General features: G+C 46.5%; 1 protein-coding gene across 1 annotated transcript; it reads left to right on the forward strand.

Moving 5' to 3' along the window:
* The first annotated feature begins 110 nt into the window (after nt 1-110).
* On the forward strand, nt 111-19,211 carry LOC126535864 (dehydrodolichyl diphosphate synthase complex subunit nus1-like). The gene is made up of 6 exons (XM_050182710.3): nt 111-303; nt 7,196-7,549; nt 13,831-13,938; nt 14,820-15,011; nt 17,139-17,241; nt 18,824-19,211. The coding sequence occupies exons 2-6, from the start codon at nt 7,201-7,203 to the stop codon at nt 18,912-18,914; spliced, it is 843 nt and encodes a 280-aa protein (XP_050038667.1). The 5' UTR covers nt 111-303; nt 7,196-7,200; the 3' UTR covers nt 18,915-19,211.
* Nucleotides 19,212-19,450: the final 239 nt, after the last annotated feature.

Consider the following 19,450-nt stretch of genomic DNA (forward strand, 5'->3'; position numbering starts at 1 on the left):
GCAGGCGCGTCGGTACTTCTGGTTTAGGACGACGGATTTGCCCTTTCGAAAGCGACGGCGCTCTTGCTGTCGCCCTTTCGTTTTCCGCCTGCCGGCCTCTCTGCGGGAAAGCAGCCCGTGGGAGAGCGGTTGAGCGGGAGCGAACCAGCTGCAGCTGCAAGAGCTGGCGGTCGACGGCGTCGCGCAGAGGATTATCAGTGGTGTAGTTCGCCGGTTTGTGCGCCGCTATTATACCTGCGACTTTACGGCGCTGTAACCGGCTTCCTGTAGGCAGAGAGCGGCGAGATCTGCGGTCCACAGCAGGTGAGTGTGAGCAGGGTTGAACCGAGAGCCGATGACTGAATCGGCGCCGCTTCGTGTCTACTCATTATGCCTGGAGTCGGACTGATAAAGCTTGCATTACTTAACGTGCTTCATGGCTTGCAGTTTTCCGGGAGCCCCCTATCAACGGCTGTCGCATAAAGGATATCAAGAACATAGCGGAAGGGTTGCCAAGACCATGAACCGCGCAGTTAGTTTTGCGGAAGTCATTGAAACCAGATTCGTCATACTTGCATAAGTGCACTGAACTCGAATCACCAGGGTCTTTACTGATTGTCCAATTGTCGTATTGGTCATTGCCACTGGCCACCGCCGTATACGCCCGCAAAGTAGACTACGCAAGAGAGGATTTGCAAATCCGCGTCTTGTGCTTAGATGACATATATAGTGATGGCTGATTGTAGGTGAAAGTTATTATTTCACGCTATAGTTATATATGTTGTTCAGCAATCGCAACTGTCTAACAAGCAAGAAGCTAATTGTACTCATGATTTTATTTATTTGCAAAAAGCATAACCAGAAGGAAGCGATTGCATGGAAATATACTTCGCGCAGCTCAAGAACTTGGTGTAGCGCAAAAAAGCTCTAGCCGTTTTCGCGTCTGAAGATACCAACATGCTCTGTCGTATATAGTCACCGTCATCAATGCTGGTTTTGCCATCTTCGTCGTTGTTGCTGTTATTGTTTCTATACTTTTTATTAGATCTCCCAAACCCTTGAACCCGAAAGGTCACTAAGAGTTGAAGGGAAAACAATATGTAAAGTTACCTCGGGTATTACCAGAAAGCCATTTATTCTTTACGAGTGAAATTTACTTTGCTTTAAGTTCACAGCTTCTGCTGGGCTCCAAGGCTCGCGAGCACTGTCGTGTTCACCGTTGTAGCAGTGGTCAGGGCTGGTGGCGGAGTGCTGACGCCGCTGCCACACCCTTGGCGCGGGGGGCTGCCTGGTCAGCTAGATGTAAACTTAATGGCGCATCTTTCCGTATAATGCTTCTTTGGAGTCAGTTTTTAAACATTAAGGAGCAAACTCGTAATTTATTCATTTCATGAAATTGATTACTAGTTTGCGCGTATACTGCGGTAGGGGGCTTCTGCGGCCTGCCATTGTGATGAGGAGCCCGTGCGTGTCCAATACCCATTTTTGTGTACCGACAGTTAGAACATGGAGTTGTAAGCAATTTGAGCCTTAGAGCGCTTGCGCAGTATAACCCCATTTGGGAACGATATAAAATGTTGAATTCCAATGGCAGATCGCGAGCGCTCGGCCAGATCACGAACGGAGCGCGTCGCTCCGACTGAGATCGCTTTCACCAAATCTGTGAACGGAATGCGTGCGCTCACACGGGGGCACTTAGTACAGGGAATTCGGGTGAGAGGGCGCTAGGCTACAGGTGGAATAGAGAGGAGAACAAGAGTTTGGTGGCGCAAACCACCACCCCGTTTCAAAGGGTAGGCTTACAGCATTCATCCAGCTATCCGGATCATCCCAGCATTCCATGCGTTACTAGGAGCAGGAACAAATGTGAGATGTCACTATCTAGGAGCAGGAACAAAAGCGCTAGGCGCGACGCAGCGTCCATGTTTTCCCTGTCGTTCATAGCAGCCAGCAGCCAACAGGCGACGTAGACAGGAAGCAGAGGCGGATGAAGGAAATAAGTCACGTGGACTTCCGGTCAAATCTGCAGATATCAGCGGCGCAAATATTATTGCTCCACAGAGCGATTCGGAATCGGCGGCTGTGCCCAATCTGCCAGTGGAACAGACAACTCACTCGTCCATTCTGCTATAGGATAGGATCGCTCCATACAGAGCAGAAAAAACTTGATCTGAATCTACCATAGGAATTCAACATAATTTGGAAGTGTCGGGCAAAACCAGGATGCTTTGACGTAGCAGCAACAGCCTTATTTGCGAATTCCTTTTTTAACATGTGCACACCAGTAAACCCCAATTTTGGAAAGGTGTAAGTCTCGGGTTTAACCAGGATGGTTTGACGCAGCAGCAGCCTCATTTACTATTTCATTTTGTGACATGCACGCATACGGAACTACGCAATCAAATGCATGCGCGTCGCACAACTGCGCGCATACTTTGGTACTGTTTGAAAAAAACAAGCTACAAGTGACTATTGAGGTAGCACTATACACTGGTCTAAACGGCGTCTATACGAGCAACGTATGGTGTGTCCCCTTGTACTTGTTATCCCATTTATGCCACTGTACGCACCATTATTAACGAACGATGACAATGTCACAAACTCAAATGCTGACATGATTCGCAGTGAACGTGCATATCAGAGTTCCTGTTGCCCAGCGCTCTCAGAGCGCGCAGGAGTACGATCAGGACGTCACACTACTATAGAGCATGGCCATGTCCTGCAGAAGCCAGTGTGATGTTGTGTACTTGCATGCATGGTATACGGATAATTGCAGTTGATTACGTTATACTGGCTGCACGTAGAGACTACAAAGACAATTCCGTCATTTCTGTCGCAAGGTGCCCTTTATGCTTCACACAATAACTTAAGTCAGGTAAAAAAAGTCGTAGTTTCGACCGAAAAGTCAAGCCTCGATTGCGATAGCAAATTAGTAGACAGTTATACGAAGTAAGAATAGCACTTTTATCAGCCGTAAAAAGTCGTAAACATTCGCTTATCAACTAAATTAACGAGCATGCAGTCCCGCGCGAACAAGCAAACATGAACACATCTCACTCGATGACCGCAGAAATTTGCTGTAAAAACTCTAGAGTGAGGACGCGCGGAAGCAGCAGCCAGCGAATTGATCTTCGTGTTTCCTCTCACTTCAACGTGAGCAAAGCGGGGAAAATAGCGCACACGAAGCTATCAGGAATCGGCGCGCTGTGCCCCCATCACAAATCTCTTTCAAAACCAGCCGCAGCTAGAACGCCTCCCCCTCCTCCCTCCCCTTTCCCCGGTACCTTGCGCGTGGCGGAAGATGGTGCGCTTCCTCCCCGCTTTCCTCCCTTGCGCGCGCACCCTAGCACTCATTCACTCGCACATACAGCATACGGCGCGCGACGACGATGTTATCGACCTTGGGCTTTGTACGAAACATCACGGCGACGTCAGAAATGCGCCTGGTGAATTTTGTTTAAAGAGAGTTCACTGTAGACAACGTTAGCCATAGCGTCCGCATAACCTATGTACGCAATAAGTAAGGGCAGTGCGTCTGGAATTATTCACCAGACCGCGGCTTATAAACCTTTCTTATGCGACAGCTCTCAAGCAATGTTTGTATTGATTCAGCTCATTCATACGAGCCTTGTTTAGCATTGCAATATAGCCTTCACAAAATGCCGAGTATTTAAGTTCAATCCAAGCCATACCTCAGTTCCGTACCGCGTTTGACCATGTTCATGTCATATCCGATCTGTCTATGCAACGTGTTTAATTTTCCGTGGTGCAAAGTTTGTGTTCTGAATGTGTGTGAGCTCGGTGATCAGTAAAATCAGCACGCTTGCTCTACGAAGGGGCTTTTTTTTGCTTCTTTATATCCTGTAGAGAAGGGGTGACTGTGACATTTGTCCGTGATATGCTGGAAGAAGAAGAAGTATTTTAATGATTGGAAATGTAGAGAGGTCGGCCGGATAATGGAGCATCTGGCCTGCTACTCTACGTAAGGGAAGGGGAAGAGGGGAAGAAAAAGGGTCACAATGGGGGATGATAATGGGAGGAAAGAGGTGAATGACACATTACACAACTGGTATCACAGGCGTGAGTCCAGGCCCGTGTCACCTAGGAAACGTGAAAGTGCACGCATTGTCTCTGTCATCTGCCAACTCTGTGGCCACGCGCTGGAAGAAGAATAGTGAACTACTAATAGGAGCAAAGAGCCCATCGGCTCCGAACTCAAGCGAATCGAAAATGTGTGGGTATCATGGAGAGCCGCCCGTTAGCATGTAGCCTCTTCAGCGCCACATCAGACAGACTTTGGTGCGCACTAAGCGACGAATGGCAGCGCGTTCCGGCGTCTCCTCATGGTGTCGCGTTACCAGTCGATGCCACGGCATCTCCGAGGCGTCATCGCCGCCTACGGAAAATTGACAGCGTACTGAAACTATGCGCTTATAATGTGCACATTATAATTCCTGAATATAACAGTAGCACATTGGCTTGTCCCAAGTATCCCCAAGGGCGGAGTTTGTCGGTTATCGCCTCCACCAGTAACGCAACCTATAACGTATCGGCAAGGGGGCAACTCTAATTGCAACTTATAGCAGCGTGCAGAACACACCTGCATCTGATCTTACCTTCTCGTGCACGTAGCAGCGTTGCCGCAGCTGTCTATAGTGAGACCCCCGCGTGCATTTCTTGTTCTAGCCTTCGTTGAAGGGTTTGAGGAAATAAAAGCAGTACAGTGCCCCTAATTTCCTGCTTGAGCATTCTGCTGCTTAGCGGAACACAGTAGTGTCTGCTAGTCAGTCCTATTGTTTTACGCGACACGGGACACCCACTGCAAAACCGTGCTTGGACACGCCACAGCAAACATTGGAAACGTTTGTGATAATACAACGCCACAGAAAGAAACAAGATCTTTCGTGCGACTCATCTAAAGGCGTCAGAGAAGGCAGTGCCAGGCGCAGTAACTGAAAATAAATAAATAAGAACAAAGTCGCAGTATCACCCGAAAGGTGAAGCATCAATTGCGATAGCAAATTAATAAACAACTATACACTAAGTAAGGATAGTAGTTCTATCCGCCATATAAACTTGGAAACATCCGCTTACTGAGTAAATTAACAAGCATGGTGTCAGCGCGCACAGGCAAACATGAACATCATACTCGATAACCACGGACACTCGGTGACAAAACGCTGGCTCACGTGAGGAAGCGCGGCAGCGGCAGCGAGCAAAGTGACCATCGTGCTTACTTTCGCTTCAACGCAAATTGAGCGGCAAGAATACAGCACGCCCAAAGGTATTAGCCGTCTGCATGCAGATCGCTTTCAAGATAAGGAGCTCCTGACCGCGTATGACCGTGCGCGACCGCGCAAAGTACGCAGTTGCTGCCGGAGTAGAATGCCGCCCACCCTCCCTTCTGAAATGCCTTCCAGCTTTCCTACCTTGCGCGCAGTCGCGAAATACGCAGTTGCTGCAAGAGAACAACGCCGCACCCCCCTCCCTCCCTCCCATCCACCCACGGCCTTTCGCGCGACGAAAGACGACGCGCTTCCTCTGGGCTTTTCTCCCATGCTCAATCTGGGCTTTTCTCCCAGATTGAGCCGCAATCGCAGGCTCCGCTCGTGTACTTTCATTCGCACATACATCATACGGAGCTATGTGATGGTGTTATCTACTTTATACGGAACATCACGGCGACGTGGACGGCAAAAATGCGCCTGGAGTGTCCATTTAGTTGCTAACGCAATAAAAAGAGACCCTTTAATGAATTTACGAAAATAACTTTTCGGGCGTATCAAGTCTGCATGCAGGATTCCTGATCATGTAGTCCTTTTCTAACCATGATTCTCGTTTAGCTACATGTACCACTTATACTTTTGACTAAAGCTGGTTTTGGAGCGAGGAAACGATCCCGACAGGTTAAAGACGCCAGTAAAGATTTACATTCACCCGGAATGCGCAAGTTAGTCGTGGTGCTCGCCCCTGACCACACCACTGCATGTCATCGCATATGTGCCAGCCCAGTGTAGACCAAGGTGCGCGCAGGCCATTCAGTGTGTAGCACCATGCACCGGAATTTCTGGGAAAAAAAATCATTGGCGGTTTAGCGATAAATGAGAGAGAAATTCGTTAGCATTACGTCGCCCCTCTTTGAGGTTCCGGATCCATGATTTAAACCGCGTTCACCAGACTGCAAAGTGTTGTCCAGGAGCTTACTCGACACACGTGCTGCCTCTTCGAGGAGCACGCCAGAAATGCTTCCTACCTTCGCGCGATTTTGCTGAGGCGAGTGATAGTCCCGTTTCAGTGTTCAATATCCTCCCTTCTTGCTGCATGCTTACAGCTGTGATCATTCTCACATACTGACTATAAACGCAGTGTCGCTATATTGGGCTCATTGCATACAATCCATCGTCATCACCAGCCCGCTTCTCCAGGCTTCCGAGACTCGAGACTTCGCGAGGCTTCAAGGGGCCCCTTCTCGAGACTTTCAACTACCCGTATCGAGCTTTAACCGAACTCACCCAATGCGTAATAGTTTCCTGGTCTGGTACAATGTAAGGACTCCTCTCGCTCCACTCCTCTCTTATCATCAGCCGTTCACGACCACCCGATCCCGGTGATGACGTGGGCGGAGCGTCACTCTAACCACAGAATAAGTGTGAAAAGGGATAGCATCGGAATATAATCGTTACATTATCCCGACCCTAATATCACCACTCCATCTAAGTCGTTGCTGCCCTCGACTGCCTTTCCCTTCACTTGGCACCCACATTGTGACACGGAGAGGACGCTGACCGTAATATCGATTGTACAGTATCACAAACTAAAATATCATCAACCAGCGTTTTTCTCAAAGTACTTTCATCTTCCTCGTACAGGCAAAATAACGTTGGCTTTGTGATCGTTGGCGTCCCGTCTTTCTGTCTGAGTTATCGTTTGGCAAGCCTGTTTCCTTTGCTCAGTCCTTGCTTCCTATCAAAGTTTTTATTTCTTTAGCTTCGAAGTTACGGCAATGCAGGTTAGCATCTATTTATCTTTATTTACGTCAGTACAGCGGTTGCTTTAAAAAACATTACGCGTTTCGCATGTATTTCAATAGGGGTGGACTATTCAATAGGAATAGCGATTTCGATGAGCGAGCATTCGTAACCGCTGTGCCTGATTGTATGCAATGCATGCACCTCTCTCCCTCTCTCTCTCTCTCTCTCTCGTCGGACGCACGCAGGAAACATGGGAGACTACGTACCCGGCCGGCCCCTTCGTAACTTAGCAATGGCCGTGGCCGGTGTGTTCGGCTACGCGCTGCTGCTGCTGATCCAGTACTGCGTGCTGGCGCACATTACGGCCAAGAGCTGGCTGCGCAAGTGGCGCCACCGGATTGAGCACGCGGCAGTCAATTCGGCCACGGGCTACGCTGCCGTGGTGGTCATCAAGGAGCGGACACACAAGCTCGCCGACAAGCCCCGGCACGTGGCCCTGCTCTTTCTCGAAGAGCAGATCGACCTTGAGGCTGTGGCCAAGGTCATCCTCTGGTGCCTGGCGCTGGGAGTCGAGTCGGCGTCCGCCTACGATATGAACGGTGCGATACACTGTTCCCAACTAATAAAGGGAAAATCGGACATCCACCCGTTCGTAGCAATTGCTACAAAGTTACAATAGCAATAGTTCGTAACAATAGTTCGTAGCAATTGCTACAATTGCTACACTGTTTACTAGGTGTAAACAGTGTGTGATGATAGTTACCATTATGACAGCTTAAGCTAGTTCCAGGAGAGCTCGTTCACGGGCTAGTGCTTATCTAATGATGATGATAGTGATGCGCCTTTAGAACATGGCACGTACCCATAATGGTGGATAGACCAAGAATCGGGTAGTTGCGCGCTCACTCAATAACTTCCAACAAAGAACATAAAAAAGGTGTAAGTTCTAATAAAACAGTATTGTGTAATTGAGTAGTGAAACTAGATGAATGGACGCTACATCCGTTAAATTGTTACGTTATATACATTTCATCAATTTGTCCCTATAAGAAGGTTTTAAGATACTCGGAACCCTGAACCTATTTTATAGGCTAGAGTCTCGTTCGCTGTCAGCATTAATCAGACAAATCGCTTCGCCAACTAAGAACGACCAAACATTGCACCACGACTGCTCTTCGCCTTTTGATGGTAAAATTTCTACAAGAATAAAAAAGGAAGCACCTTTTGGAGTAACATTGACCAGTGTTTGAGCTCCACGAATCAGGTATGGTGTGCACCCTGCTGTTCAAAATAGCGGTGCGAGGCGCTACAGATGAAACGAAGGAGCATTAACGGGGAGATTGTGGGAGCCCATTGTCCTGCATGCTCCTTTGCAGCAGATTCTTCAAAAGGTGCTCCAAAGATCGCATCCTTAGGGACATTTTTTTTTTTTTTGCACTTGCACACATATTCCTCGATTACTTCTCCAAGCACTACCTCTGCGCTCACTTTATCAGTCAGACAAGAAGCTGTAGCCTCGCTTGTGACGAAATTCTGCAGCTTATCGATACTCAGCTCCGGAGCCTGTGCGCACACATATTAATAAACTGAGGCTGCTGGCTTGAGCAATATATAAGCCAAGACCGGGATTTTGTACAAGGCCTTTCGAGTGCAAAGCCTTCTCGCGAATTTGCGGAATACCTGCCAGAAAGATGATGTGTAGTGGGATTCGCATAGTATACACCAGAAAGCAGCACTGCGCCCGTTATTCGGCGCTCTATTCTGAACAAATGTGGGCAAAGAAATGCTTCGTGCCACTTGTCATTGCTGCAGCTGTTGAATTCCTACCACTGTGCAAGTGCGCAAAAACGTAAGATGATTCAGTCTTTCCTAGACTGCATGTGTACGGTCGGGGGCAACACCGTCCCACGTCCATACTGATTAGAACGTTATTCGACGTGCTATGCACCGTACTTTGAAACGAAAACGAACTGCAAGCTGCAGACACTCTTACATATGAGATATATCAACGAAACTTCTCCATTTTGTGTATTCTTGATTGAATTGTCCTGTTTTCGCTTTTTTTCACTCTGCTAATACTTTGTCTTGACAGGAGCGAACGAAAAAAATACGATACTCTGGTTTCCTATGATAAATTATTTAGCTGCGTTTCTGAGCTACTACTGTGTTATTCTTTTTTTTTTTTTGTTATATGCGAGGTATGTTTGAAAAGTAACGTGGCTGATGTCACCAACAATTTATTTCTGTGCGAAACAGCAAACTAAGTTGTGTCCCCTTCAGTGTAACACACTTTTCCACCCTTCTCTTTCTGTTCCCTCTTTCCCGTCCCCCAAAGTAGGGTAGCCAACTAGATGCATTTGTGGATAACATCCCGGCCTTCTCTCTTTATTTCCTCTTCCTCCTCTTTCATGCTTCTCTGCCACGCCTGTTTGCACTACTGGAAGGATTATTCTGGAATGTTCCGTAGCTCCGTCGTTACGACCCTCTTGATGACTTTCATGCCTTCAAAATGGATTTCCTTGATAATTCCCTTGAGCTTGAGGAATAAAAAAAGTCACAGGGGGCGTGCAAGTCCAGGGGAATAGGGAGGTCGTTCTAGGACGACGATGTTTCTCTTTCCCAAAAAAATACCGGATGCTGACGACGTTGCATCTTGGTGCTTTGCATTGAAGCAGCAGTCACGATTTGTCTCGCCAGAACTCCAGTCTCTTCTCGCATACAGAGCGAAGCAAACACTGCAAAATATATTTGTAAGCTTGCTGAGTTATCATCTGTCCCTATGGCAAGAACTCACTGTGGACGTTGCCATTAATTTCGAAAAACGCGAACAGCATGACTTACACCTTTGACTTGGACTGCCTTGCTTTCATCGTCCTCGGTGGCAACGGAGACTTCCAATGACTGCTCTAAAGCTTGTATTCTGGGTTTGTACTCAAAAACCCACGTCTCATCACAGGCAATGACTCAACAAAGCAAATCTGGGTCAGTATGAAGGCGTGCGATGATATCCAGAGACTTGTGTATGCGAAGTCCCTTTTGATTAGAATTCAGCAACTGTGGCATCATCTTTGCACAAATTTCTCGCATGGCCAAATTTTGAGGGATTATTCACCAAACAAGAAAACTATATATATATATAAATAATGTGTGTGTGTGTGTATGTGTGTGTTCATTTTGTTAATTTCATGACGCTCACTGTAGCCCCCCCACACTTCCGAGTTCGTGTGCGAGTGAATGTGCGCGCACTTCTCCTTCTTTCCTGTTCTTTTCTCTCCTTTGTTTACATCTTGTGATCTATTTAACCTGCAGTAGCATGTCAAGCCTTTCGGTCGGCTAACTTCTCCAAGCATCATTAAAACTGACCTTATCAGCGCGCAGGTATTTTTTCGTACCAGTTTATGCGTACGGTTTCCTTGCGCAATGGCGTAGCTACAGGTCGTCTGGCTAACGGGGCCCATAAGTCTTCTGTCGCCCGCCCGCTCCCCCCTCCCTACCCGGATGTAGTCAGGAAGGCGAGGATATCGAAAATTTTCGGGGAGATTTGCCTTTTGCCCTTGTATCCGAGACCTTGTTGTCTGAGATAAAGAACTGAATGAATGAATGAATGAATGAATGAATGAATGAATGAATGAATGAATGAATGAATGAATGAATGAATGAATGATATTTCAGCCCCACCACAGCCGCCTTGGATACCGCGCATGTCCTCCGGAGCCTCCCCTCTCACTTTCGTTCTCAGAGATCGCGAATGTAGCAGGTATACACGCTGTTTCATTTTCTGCACCAAACAACACAGGGCGCTGTAGTGATAACTTGGGATAAGCGCATTTGCGCATCTGCTGTCAGACTGTAAGGCTTGGTAGCGAATACAGATGCAGCACCGTGGAAAATAAGGCTCACAATTAACAAAAATATTTTAATAAAGTTTTAATTAGCAAATTTAGATGCAATATTGCATTTGTGAAATTTAAGCGCGACACTCATATGTTGACCAACAACTTCACAAAAATCGTCGGAGGTATACTACGGCGAGCGGTATTTTGGCTGTGGGCAGCCGTGAATCCAAACGAAAATTATATAACGCGTTAGTGACGCTGATTTCCCCACCCTATTATAAAACGCCACCTGCTTGACTGCTGCGCGGGCCCCAATGCTATGACAATTTCGAGTTCTCTTCATTTTGATCCATAAAGCCTTTTTTTTTTTTTATTTGCTCCTGTTTGCTCCTATTTTATTTGCTCCCCCCCGTTACTACGCCACTGTCATTGCGATACATTTTTGGCGTGCGCAAGTTGTGTGCACCATGGGTTTTTACTTTACAGTGCGAATAACACAACGTGGCAGTGAGTTTTCCAAAGGCTATTGACCTAGGCTACAGCTTTCTGGCGTAACGAAGCGGCCTCCTTTTGAGCAGTTTAGCTCGTAGGAAACAAAATACAGAGTATCGTAACCTTTTGTTCACTGCTATACACTGTTTGTCCCAGCTAACGTTGGCGAAACTGTGCAATTAAAAAAGAAGATTAAAAAGTAAACATAAGATGATAACACATACGGTGTTTGGTCGTCATACTTCTGACGACTAAACACCGTAGATCCTAAAATCGTATCTTGCACCATGTTTTTTTTTTAAATCATTTTTCTTTTCCTTAAACAGCTTGGCTAACGCTATAGCTGGGACACCCGATATACGTTTCCATGTGCCACATTACTAGGGCACAGAGTGTTCGTTTGGAAATTAAAGGTACGGTAAATCGTCCGACTTGTTTTTGCAAATTCGATTTTAGTCGGAACGGGTCGATGTTCATAGCGATAAGTACGGCGAACTAAAAGAAAATTGAGCACCCACAGCAATGATACGTCGGAACAATGCAATGGTTTCATACATTTGTTAATAAAGAATTATTAATTCTTTATTTATTCTGAGCAATATACTTAACTATTTGCGTATTACTACTTCCATTACCAACGCATATTTTGATTCTTTCCCGAGAACTTTAACAGAGTTAGTTGCGACAACAATGTGTATAAAACTAACTGAAATTTTTCTTGCAGTCAAGGTTCTTTTCTGTACCATTTCTTGCTATCAAGGCATCATGTATATATTGAAATCACATTTTATCTAGTTATTTCGCAATGCAGAAGCCTCAGACTAAGTAATGATCATACGTTTGAAATTCCAGGCGCTCTAACTAATGCACGTCCCAATTCTCTTCCGCGAAGATAAAGAGAGTGGACGTTTTGCCTTTGGCTATAATTGAGAGCAGGAGCCGTAAAACGTGAACCTATTTCAATATGTTTTTATTTCAATCTCCTCAGACTTACGTAACTGCCGACGCAAACATCGGCCGGTGACTGAGCAGCGTTGTTTGAACAGCCCAATCAAACGCTCTCCGCGGTGGTTACTTTCCTCTGAATGTAAATAGCATTGCCCACCTTGCCACGTTTTTTTCTTATCAGATCGGCTGACAAGGGGCGAGAAGCGCACAGAAGTGGAGAGGGTTTCAGCGGGTCTGACATAGCGCAGTGAAAGTAGGGTAACCGGAGGAGGAGAAGAGCGCTGCCGGCGTCTGCGATTGGTACGCCTCCCCTTGCTTAGCTTGCGGTGGCAGGCCGAAAACAGCGCCAGGGTGCAACGGTAGGATAAATATGCCGCTACGAGAAATTCTTGGTGAAGAAGAGTCGGCAGAGCGATGTCGCATACGTGCCGAAGGGGCTCGAAAAATTTATAGTGCCACGCGAAACTTTTTATTATACGCAGATGAATTGGTTCTCCCCGGCAGCTCCGAGTAGCCAGTGCCAGAGCGATCGGCGAGCAGCCACCTTTTATTCCTTTCGGAACGCAGCAGTTCATATATGATGGCGAAAAAGGCGTATAATGAAAAATAATTATTTTTCTTTTATTCGGCTTAACCATGCATAATTAGTGTTTATACGCGACATATCAGATGAGGATTTTTCACGAGTTTCGCGACGTCGCGTGACAGGCGAAGTGGGTGTGGCCCGAAAATTTTTCGATAATTCGTGGAGTCCTATCGGCAGAAATGTAATAGAAGCAGATTGGAATAGTTTTACGTTATATCGCCCCAGGACTGTGTAAATGTTCGGAAGGTTACATTAAGAATGTAAAATACAGATCGCGTATGCGGTTTCTTCCAAGTTTCGCACAAATCCAGTGCATTCTTTAGTGGTTTACAGAAACTAATTGCATCCTACAGCGCAGCTACCATGAGCACCTGTGTTCACTTTTACTCCGCACGCATTGCATACACGAAAGTACCTGTTACAGATGTTCTGCACCGCTCCTCTCAAACTTCGTTGATCAATGTATGTGAATGCATGTGTGTTAATTAAGTAGCTTTCGTTGCTTATTATTTCATTTCATACTACTAGCTTTACTGTGAGAGTGTTTTCTCTGTAGTGTACATTGTGACAACCTTGTAACAGCCGAAACGGACAAAAGCATGAGGAAATAAATAAACAGTAGTGTTGCACAGCTTGCTTACATCCTTTGCATGGCAAAGTAAGCAATGAAATGAAAAGAAAAATAGAGTGCACGAATCAGAGGTTCGCGCGAGTGAACCGCTCCGTGAACTCAGTGAAGGCTCTTTTAGCAAACTGCATGCATGTAAAAAAAAAAGTTTGTGGCTTTGGTAAACATAAAGTCGCGCGCAGGAAGCACCTAACAGATATATAGAGGACGGAGGGAGTGAGTAGTGGCTATAGCTTTTTGTTATGTATTCGTAAGACAGCCGAAGTGCTCGCAAAATCTACGTTGTAATTATACTTCCAACTTTTATCTGTGAAACTTTAAATGTCAGACATCTAATATGATGCCGTCATCGTTCTCGCCAAAAACATATGCCACACGTTCATGTTCCAGGAACCTTGCTGCACAAGTTGGACAGGCTCAAGGAAATCATGAAGAACACGCTCGTAGATGCCCGCTACAAGAAAAGCGCCGTCGAGTTCGTCGTGGCAAGACCTGAAGGTCTGAACGTCATCGTTGCGTCTTTGGTCCTTCCCCCCTCTGAGTATTGCGTCTACATTATTACCAAGCAGTAAGGGTGGTCTTGAGGTTGAATTTGACAATGCCTGCGTCAGACTGGCGCGAGGCGATTGGAACAGTCATCTGTTAATTCGTGCCGGTTCACGGAAGGCTTGTACGCAAGTCTCATTTTACCAGGGCTATACCCAGTGCTAATTAAGTAACGGGCCGTGAAATCCAGTCAAAGAGAGAACGCGTACAGACTAAGAGCTTTCCCGCGAAGTGTGAATATGCGTTTTCATTGGTGGAATACGAACACTGGAAGCGATCGCGGCAACGGTGCGTGCGAAGCACAGACATGATATTCGTACGTATTGTTTAGGGATGTTCAGGCTGTCCACTGGAAGAACGCCAGCAATGAGGGCAGCTCGAAATAGTCTCTCGCGAGTACCGCTGACACCGGCACGAAGCCTCGCAGAAGAATTTTCCGATCGGTTCCGAGCGTTCTTGGCACTCACTGTACCGGTTGCTAGGCATGGCTATGTGTCTACCGCCAGTCTATATGCGTTTTGGAAACTATAGCATTTTTTCGATTCTCGCATACATTAGCGGCGCTTATAAGACGGAGTATAAGTTATCTCTCATTATACGTCTAAGTGACACTTCGTAGTTTAATTTTAGCAAATCATGATGTCATAGCTGTATTATTTTATTCGGTAACGTTGTCTAATCTGCGAGCGCGCATCTATCAGGAGAACGGGAAACATATAAGCGCATAAGTCCTTGACAGTCCCCTGTTTCATCAACGTACTTGACTGGAGTGTTATTCAAGCCGTTGAAGTACGAGTAATCGTTGAAAGTGGAGGGCGCTACGATTGCTGCAGGCGAGGCGGACGACCACGAGCGCAGCGCAGGCGGCGAGGAAGAGTTCACGGGCCTGCCCGTGTACGTGGTGACGCCGGTCGACGGCAAGGGCGGCCTCGTCGCGGCATTCAGGAAAATCTGCGACCACTATAAGCTCGGCACCATCGACGACAAAGACGTCACGCCGGAGACGCTAGACAAATACATCAAGGGTAAGGCTGCCCTTCTTCCTCCTTCTTCATAAAATTTCTGTCTTCCTACAGCACAGCAGTCACCTGCAGCACCACCGCACGACAGCGCCCATACACAGGAGCGCGCACATCTTGAGCACGTTGCAACGAATTGCCAACAGGACCTGATCTAACTAGTGCAGGCTCTGACTGTGAGCCACATTACGAAATCGGCACCGCATCTAAATTTCGGTAATGCGGAAGCGGAGGCTCTCCACCGGCTGATACGCAAGGCGTATAAGCAAGCGCTCGGACTTCCACCGGGAACGGCCACTCTTCGCCTCGAGGAGGCAGAGGTGTACAACAAGGCACGGGAAATCAGAGACCGCTTGGTAAGCCATAGGGAAAGGCTGCAACACATGATAGCGGGACGCTGCGTCTCGAAACGTCTTGGATATTCCGTACGGAAGACCAGCGCACTGAGAAAAATCCCCGCACGAATACAAGAAATTCGTGCACGTCTCACCGATTCCCAGGAACGTACACCCGAGCTTCAACATCGGACGGTGACACGAGGAAGTACGAGAACCACTCCACCGTCTTGGTACGTATAAACGCGGCCAGCACGGCAAGAAGCACCGCATTCGTCAACAGCGTAGTCGGCAATCACGGGACCGAAATAAATGCGTCGTCGGTTTCCAGAGCGAGCGCTGCGGAGCCAGACGGACTAGCGACGGCGTCTATCACGACAATACCGCACTGGGAGTGCGTCATATACAGGATGTCCCACGTAACTTGAGCCTAACATTAAATATATGCAAATGCTACGTAGCTGTACAGAACCAAAGTAATGTTGCTTGCCGTCAATTGTACTTATTCAAATTACTTTTTAATTCCACCTTCTTACAGAATTAGTCTTAATAAATTAATCAATTCCTCAAATATTTTAATTAGATGAGAAGTGCCAATGAGAACATTGTAGAGCAACATGAAAAAATCCCGATACAGCTTTCTGTTCCTCGATACGTGCTACATAAAGGTATTTTAGAAATAACGAAATAAGCAAATAAACAAATAATTAAATTAATTAATTAATTAATTTTTCCGAGTCTGAAAGAAGCCCGCAAATACACGCAAGATTGACGCACGACTGGCCGCTCGAGGCACATTATATAAAACGAGAGAGAAGAAGGGAAACCGAGGGGCTCGATCCAGTTACTTTTGCGCTTCAATGCATAAAACAGCGGTTTCTTAAAGAAGTAACTGGAACGCCAGTGCATTTCGTCGAAAACTTTGAAAATCAATATCTTGAAACCAGTGCAGTCCAGAGAATTCGTTCTAAGTGGATACGCCGTGTGATCTCAGCGGCTATAATTCGTAGACTGAAATCTGTATCCTAAAGTAATTAATTAAGAAGTTAATTAGTGTAATTGTGTTAATTATTCAACTGAACATATTAATTTCTCGAAGAAGTAAAGGTCGCCTTGTCCAGCAGTTTAGATTAAGGGTTAGAATTGTGCTATCTGCCATAGGCAATAAAGAATTTTGGTGCAGCTAAAAAATACCACACACACACACACACACACACACACACACACACACACACACACACACACACACACGCACACACGCACACACGCACGCACGCACGCACACACACACACACACACACACACACACACACACACACACACACACACGCACACACGCACACACGCACACACACACACAAACACACACACACACACACGCGCGCGCGCGCTATAGCGTGTGGAAATTTCGCTTTGACAAATTTTCTCCATGCGGCTATCTACAGCGACGTTGTGTGGCCATTTCCGTGCGATGCTTTCAAATGCTAATCAAAGAATAGACAGAGTTTTGCTTTGAAACATATATCAATAATTATAAAATAACGGTTGTCTTGCGTATACCTCACGCAAATAGACTACTTGGTTGCGCGTTTTTCTTGTTTTCTTTTTTCACTTTTCCTGTTAAGCTAGTCATTCGACATTTTTTTTCATCACGTGGAGTTTTACCGGCCCCATGTAAAAAGCCCAGCTTGGAGTTTGTGTAATGCTGCGACGGTAATATTTTTCTTCAATTTGTTGATTTTTTTTTCCAACTTATTCTTTCACCGTCTTTCTTTTTCGATCTCTTTTCCTCCTGCAGCCGAGTACAGGGGAATGCCGGAGCCGCAGCTCGCCATGCGTTTCGGAGGGTGGGGTTCCGTTCTGGGCTACCCGGCGTGGCACATCAACTACAGCGAAATACTGTGAGTGCACCCGGTACCAAAGTTCGATGCTGGCACTCGGTGCTACAGCGAAGACACGACGAACGAAGGTTCCTGTACCGGCTATGCGCACTCAGCTTTAACATTGCAGCGTGTCGCGGTTTTACTTTAAAACTGTCGCTGTCGTCGGGTTATCGCTCAGGCGCATGAGACGCTTTCTGTGCCTGAAACCTCGCCAACGCTGTGTCGATTTCGATGAGGAGAAGGCGTACCTAATAAGAGCGCATATGTGACAAGAACAGTGTTGCGCATTCTCGAATCGACGTGACGGGCACTACGCAGCGAGTGCTCGCGCGAATAAATACCAGATTGATTTGAACCATGAGATCAGATTCGACGACCGGGCTGGCCGCTATCGTTAGGATTTGACTGTTGCTTTCCTTTCTGGGCACAAGTTAGAGTACTGGAGAGTTCGACTCTTAATTCACTATTTTGGTAGTAGCCGCATTCACATGAATCAATGCGACAAGTGATGCATCGCGTCCGTGAATACGGCGGCAATGCGCTATGAAGGCGAATGGCATTAATGCGCCACCAGAGGGTATATATAGATCAAGAGTCGATTGACGTGGTGCGTGTAAACGCTGGCGTCTCGCATCGAGGGAGAGAGGAAAAGAGAGACGGCTGCCAGCGCGAGCTCTCCTCCACAGACTGGCGAAACGCACTTGCCGGAAACAAGTTGCTTCGGACCGAGGTGGATGCGCCACAAGCAAAAGCCGTCGTATAGTGTTACCATAATGCGCTAACAAATTCGATACGCTACTGTCGCATTCATGTAGACACGGTTAGTGCTTCTGGCTCTTCACATTGTTACCACAACGTCAGAATATCATGGGGTCGCCACTTGTAGTACGGGCACAGAATACCAATGCGGTGAAGTTTCGAATAAGCGTTAAGAAATAGTTATTGTGCATAGCTGTTCGTCTACTTTTTTCAGCATACATGCCAACTCTCCTAAATTTTTCGTAATGTTTGTGAATTTGAGGTCGTTCTGTGATTTTACGAATGATGGGTCATATTTTATGAAAAATAAATTTTGTTAGCGAAAACGTTTGAGGTGTTAAAAGATGGGTTAAAAGATTTTTAAAAAAGGCGCATGCGAAAGACTAATCGTGATGAAACGTGTGCCGTCTTGTATAGCAGCACAAGACGCCATACATGCCAGAAGTGTACTTGTTTCGATAGTTTTATTCGGCGTAGTTCCCGAAGCAGGTAAAATCCGCGAAAACAATGTAGCTGAAAAGGTCACAGTGCGAGTCTGAAAACAATGTACAGCATGCGAGTTTCTGCTGTTCCAATTATGTGTGCTGTGTCTAAAGTAAAATTATTGTTAACAAAGTGCGTATCCACGCCACAACAAATGTGTGCTCAAAGCAAACTTCTTGAAAATCATGCTATCCCTCTTGTCCCCTCCAGAGCTGTGGGGATTTATACGAATTTTAAATTTCCCGGATAGGTAGAAAGGCTTTATACAAGATTTCATTTGTCTCGACGTGACTACCCTGACACAAATCTCATGGCTGCTCGCTTTTCTTTTTTTCGCCTTTTCCTATTCTCGACACAGGGACCTGGGTAGCCACAGGAACGTACTACTGTCCGAGTTCATTGAAACCTTGGAAACGTACAACAAAATAGAGAAGCGTTTTGGCAAGTGAACAAGAGTTGTCGTCTCCTGGTCACTTAGGCAACAGCCAGCGTATTCCGTCATGTTGTTTCTAATGGCTCCAAGAGGCAGCGCGACGAAATTACCCGGCGGTGACGTTACGATACGTGTCCAGGAAACGGCCCTTGATGCACCGACACTCGAAGTGTCAACACCGAGAAGTCGATAGATCCACCTGCCAACACTGCATCATGCCATTGCATCTCATCTGACCACAGCGTCTATCATTACTGCAGCTGGAAGCTAATGTGTTTGAAAAAAGACAATAAATAAACAAGGTGAAGGACAAGTGTTGTCGCCTGCGTTTGTTCCTTTATAACTTAGCAGAAGTTACCGACGCAAGGTGCCTTCCGTGGTGACCTTCATTATTTTTTTCACGTTCATTATTCTTTCGCACCTTTATCACTTCATAAACTACATAAACTGCCAACTATCTAAAGCACGTTGGTTGTGAGCGTATAAGTGTAATCCGACGTTGAATGTGACTTGCGCCCCTTAACGTCCATTATCACGAATTCGCAACGTACG

The sequence above is a fragment of the Dermacentor andersoni genome, chromosome 4 (genome assembly GCF_023375885.2).
Source record: "Dermacentor andersoni chromosome 4, qqDerAnde1_hic_scaffold, whole genome shotgun sequence".
NCBI lineage: Eukaryota > Metazoa > Arthropoda > Arachnida > Ixodida > Ixodidae > Dermacentor > Dermacentor andersoni.

Coding starts and splice junctions, on each gene's coding strand:
- LOC126535864 (XM_050182710.3), top strand. CDS start 7,201: ATGGGAGACTACGTACCCGGCCGGCCCCTTCGTAACTTAGCAATGGCC. Junction 13,939..14,819: donor CGTCGTGGCAAGACCTGAAG/GTCTGAACGTCA, acceptor CGATTGCTGCAG/GCGAGGCGGACGACCACGAG. Junction 15,012..17,138: donor GCTAGACAAATACATCAAGG/GTAAGGCTGCCC, acceptor TTCCTCCTGCAG/CCGAGTACAGGGGAATGCCG.